The sequence below is a fragment of the Glandiceps talaboti genome, chromosome 5 (genome assembly GCF_964340395.1).
Source record: "Glandiceps talaboti chromosome 5, keGlaTala1.1, whole genome shotgun sequence".
NCBI classification, from domain to species: Eukaryota; Metazoa; Hemichordata; class Enteropneusta; family Spengelidae; genus Glandiceps; species Glandiceps talaboti.
Window position 1 is genome coordinate 26428826 of NC_135553.1, and position 4157 is coordinate 26432982.

Consider the following 4157-nt stretch of genomic DNA (forward strand, 5'->3'; position numbering starts at 1 on the left):
GTTGAATGTTTTATTAACAATACTGTGTTATGTGCCTTGAAAATTCCATGATTCACAGACAAACACTCACAAACACAATATGAAATGACTGCAAGTCCTGATGTTTCTGATTGAACATCATTGGGCCTAGCTTGAAGAGAAAGGTACCCAGTTGACTCCTACATATATACATTAACCATTGGCAACATTTGTAACAATTCAGTTCTGTGGCTTGGAAAACATCTGATATACACACACACTACAGTCTATAGTTTCTATCCACAGTATCACACTTGTGATACAAGTTTGAATTTTCCTATCAATGGTTCTGGTATTACATGTACAAATGTCCTTGTCATGTCTTCATCAGGTAGTGTTGGTGCTACGTACATTCCCCATAGTGTTAATTTTGGTGTCCACCTTTCCTTGGTGTATTTCACAATGCCTGGTTCTTTAGCATACAATGTCTTGTCTCTGCCCACACCCACCTGTAAGTAGATAAACAAAATCAGCAAATATAACACTTCACAAGTTCCCTGCCATTAGCGCTATCCTACAAGTTGTCTTCAGTTCAATTTTTAGTCCATGAAAGAATCATTATTTCCTGAGTGAGATTTTGTTTAATTTTCTGTGCAAGGATGTCACTTTTGATCCCTTTCCATAAATTTGAATACTAAGTATATCTGTATACATAACAAACACATTTTGATTCATGAACTGTGAGGGCGCCACCCCCATGCAATATACATTGTGATGTAGAACATACATTTCTGGGTGAAAACATACTTAAAGTCATAGGAAATGATGAGTAGATATTTACAGAGTATTCTAAAAATACTTACAAATGATCCTGGAAACCATCGGAATCCTTTCTGCCTGATAAGAATCATACCTTTTCTAACGAATTCACCTTGATAGGAAAGATCAAAACAGAATAATTATTGGTATATTCTAGTTTTGTATGTACTACCAAGTCTTCTATCAATTCCCTCTACTTCACAGACCTAGTACTACTAAGTCTTCTATCAATTCCCTCTACTTCACAGACCTAGTACTACCAAGTCTTCTATCAATTCACTCTACTTCACAGACCTAGTACTACCAAGTCTTCTATCAATTCACTCTACTTCACAGACCTAGTACTACCAAGTCTTCTATCAATTCCCTCTACTTCACAGACCTAGTACTACCAAGTCTTCTATCAATTCCCTCTACTTCACAGACCTAGTACTACCAAGTCTTCTATCAATTCCCTCTACTTCACAGACCTAGTACTACCAAGTCTTCTATCAATTCCCTCTACTTCACAGACCTAGTACTACCAAGTCTTCTATCAATTCACTCTACTTCACAGACCTAGTACTACCAAGTCTTCTATCAATTCCCTCTACTTCACAGACCTAGTACTACCAAGTCTTCTATCAATTCCCTCTACTTCACAGACCTAGTACTACCAAGTCTTCTATCAATTCCCTCTACTTCACAGACCTAGTACTACCAAGTCTTCTATCAATTCCCTCTACTTCACAGACCTAGTACTACCAAGTCTTCTATCAATTCACTCTACTTCACAGACCTAGTACTACCAAGTCTTCTATCAATTCCCTCTACTTCACAGACCTAGTACTACCAAGTCTTCTATCAATTCCCTCTACTTCACAGACCTAGTACTACCAAGTCTTCTATCAATTCCCTCTACTTCACAGACCTAGTACTACCAAGTCTTCTATCAATTCCCTCTACTTCACAGACCTAGTACTACCAAGTCTTCTATCAATTGCCTCTACTTCACAGACCTAGTACTACCAAGTCTTCTATCAATTCCCTCTACTTCACAGACCTAGTACTACCAAGTCTTCTATCAATTCCCTCTACTTCACAGACCTAGTACTACTAAGTCTTCTATCAATTCCCTCTACTTCACAGACCTAGTACTACCAAGTCTTCTATCAATTCCCTCTACTTCACAGACCTAGTACTACCCTGGTAATAGTAGATTTATATCTATAAAACACATTTCATACACACCTTCACTCTTTTTTATTCCAAGTCTTTGGCCAGGACTTTTACCTCCATGATTTCTCTTAGAACTTCCTGACTTCTTGGAGGCCCATCTTACTCCACATATTGATATTGCTGGTGCTATCTGTGAACTGAGCACTGTTTGTAAACCTTTAATGAACAAGAAATTGATGTCAAAAACAACATAACTCAACCATCAATGTGGATGTTTTCCTCAAATATAAGTTAAACCAAACTACATATACCACATCTTAAGCCCCAGTAGCTGTAATAATACTTTAAACGATTTTGACTTGTCTTTTCCATGGCCAATCCCAATATAAAATAGCAGTGGGGTTCCATCTTGAGATTTCTTGAATATGGTGGAATTTAAATTAACAATTCTCTTGATATCCTACCACTTGTAACAGTGTTTTTGTGTATGTTCAAGTTACATCTTTAAAGAAACGATGAATCCTGATTTACATTTCATGATAAATACATTACAATAAGTTAGTTAAGCAGGTACAGTACACTCACTGTCACAGTTTCCGGACAGACTCTGTTTTCGGACAGATATCGGCTCATCCTTTCTCCGGAACTGTGATTTTGTCATGCTCAAGCATTCGTACAAAAGATCAGGTGATACTAAAGCTTTGATTCAACACTACTGTTGTGTTATAGGTTTTGATAGCACTAATACCGGAGATCACAAATTTACCGTGTGTAACAACAGCATCGTAATCATCAGTGTTTTCGCTAAAGCAAAATATGCGGAGATGTTATAAAATCACTTGAATATCATTTTGCTCTCATCTAAATCTACAAATATCTCATTAATATTTGTCTCCCAGTGCTCAGTTCAAACGAGACGACATTTTCCGTGAAATCGGGGTGTTTTCTGAGCGAAAATATATATGGTACGTATCTGTAGCAAAGAAGTGTCTCAGATATCGGACAGTGTTCATGTTTGCACGCCCACGACATAGACTGCCAAGCCTATGAATTGTTATCCAACCCCAGGGTCAAATTCTGTAGTACGACAGTGTTCATGATAATTCCTTTGCAAAAACAATGAACTTTAGTGTAACGGTGATTAAAATACCACAATGCCAACATTTTTGCCCAATATTTAAATCAAACGGAGTGGCGTAATTCATAACCTAGACGACATCTACGTATATCGGCATGGAAGTGCGTGTCCGATTACTAATACTGTCGTCCGATTACTAAGTCATCGATGTAGGGTTATAAATTCGGGGACTACGTCAGTCATCCACAAAGTTAGTTCTGACTTCAAACCACGTTGAAAAAGACCATAAGGAAAATGTCTAAACTGCAATTATGGGTGTTACTTTTTTGCAGTGTTTATCCAATAGTGATCGTCGAATAACATGACCCTGTCCGAAAACTGCGACAGTGAGTGTAGTACTGTGTAGAAAGAAGTTATCGCGCGTAGGGTAAAAACAAAAGATAACTATTGGCACAGGAAAGAGGGCGTATGTACACGTTCGATACCCATATTATCATCATCACACAACTTAGTCAGGCGATCATATAAATGAATCAAACTTTGCAGTATTTTAGCTATTCATCAAATTAAACTTCTCATTACCAAGGGTTGTGTTATTTTTCCGCTGTTGGATATAATAGTTCAGATCAAGCATGCACTGCACCGTGCACCATGTTCCACACCCGGGTTCCACATCATGACACTGATAAAGAATCCTAATGATAATACTAAGAAATGGGTGCTAACTAAACAACACTGTCATTAAATTATTCAGAGAAATTTTCATGGAGCCAATGAGGGAGATAATTACTGCAACTTACCGGGTTTCGCTGAAATATTGAGTAATTTCTTGGTGATCAGGTTCACTGCACCAAACATTTTGTACACTTCCGGTTTCCCACAGTTCCATACTTAGCCTCATCACAACGGTGGATTAATATTTTAATTTGTTGCCAAACTGATGATTTTCCAATTTTCATTTACATCCCATTTTATATTGAAATTTAAGGTCAGTTGATTCAATAGTTTTACTTCAAATAGCAGTGACACATGCACATTTTGCAAACATATTGGGGTTACTTTTCCATCATGACCCTGCGGATTGCCACTCACAAAGGTCACGGTGCTACTCGGCAAAACATCGCGGTGTGTTCAAACATATGAA

General features: G+C 37.7%; 1 protein-coding gene across 1 annotated transcript; it reads right to left on the minus strand.

Moving 5' to 3' along the window:
* Nucleotides 1-5: 5 nt before the first annotated feature.
* Nucleotides 6-3889, minus strand: LOC144435046 (large ribosomal subunit protein bL27m-like). The gene is made up of 4 exons (XM_078123588.1): nucleotides 3814-3889; nucleotides 2008-2151; nucleotides 822-889; nucleotides 6-467 (listed from the first exon to the last, which is right to left on the minus strand). The coding sequence occupies exons 1-4, from the start codon at nucleotides 3869-3871 to the stop codon at nucleotides 267-269; spliced, it is 471 nt and encodes a 156-aa protein (XP_077979714.1). The 5' UTR covers nucleotides 3872-3889; the 3' UTR covers nucleotides 6-266.
* Between the last annotated feature and the right edge of the window lie 268 nt (nucleotides 3890-4157).

Coding starts and splice junctions, on each gene's coding strand:
- LOC144435046 (XM_078123588.1), bottom strand. CDS start 3,871: ATGTTTGGTGCAGTGAACCTGATCACCAAGAAATTACTCAATATTTCA. Junction 890..2,007: donor TGGAATAAAAAAGAGTGAAG/GTGTGTATGAAA, acceptor TTTCCTATCAAG/GTGAATTCGTTAGAAAAGGT. Junction 468..821: donor GATGGTTTCCAGGATCATTT/GTAAGTATTTTT, acceptor ATCTACTTACAG/GTGGGTGTGGGCAGAGACAA.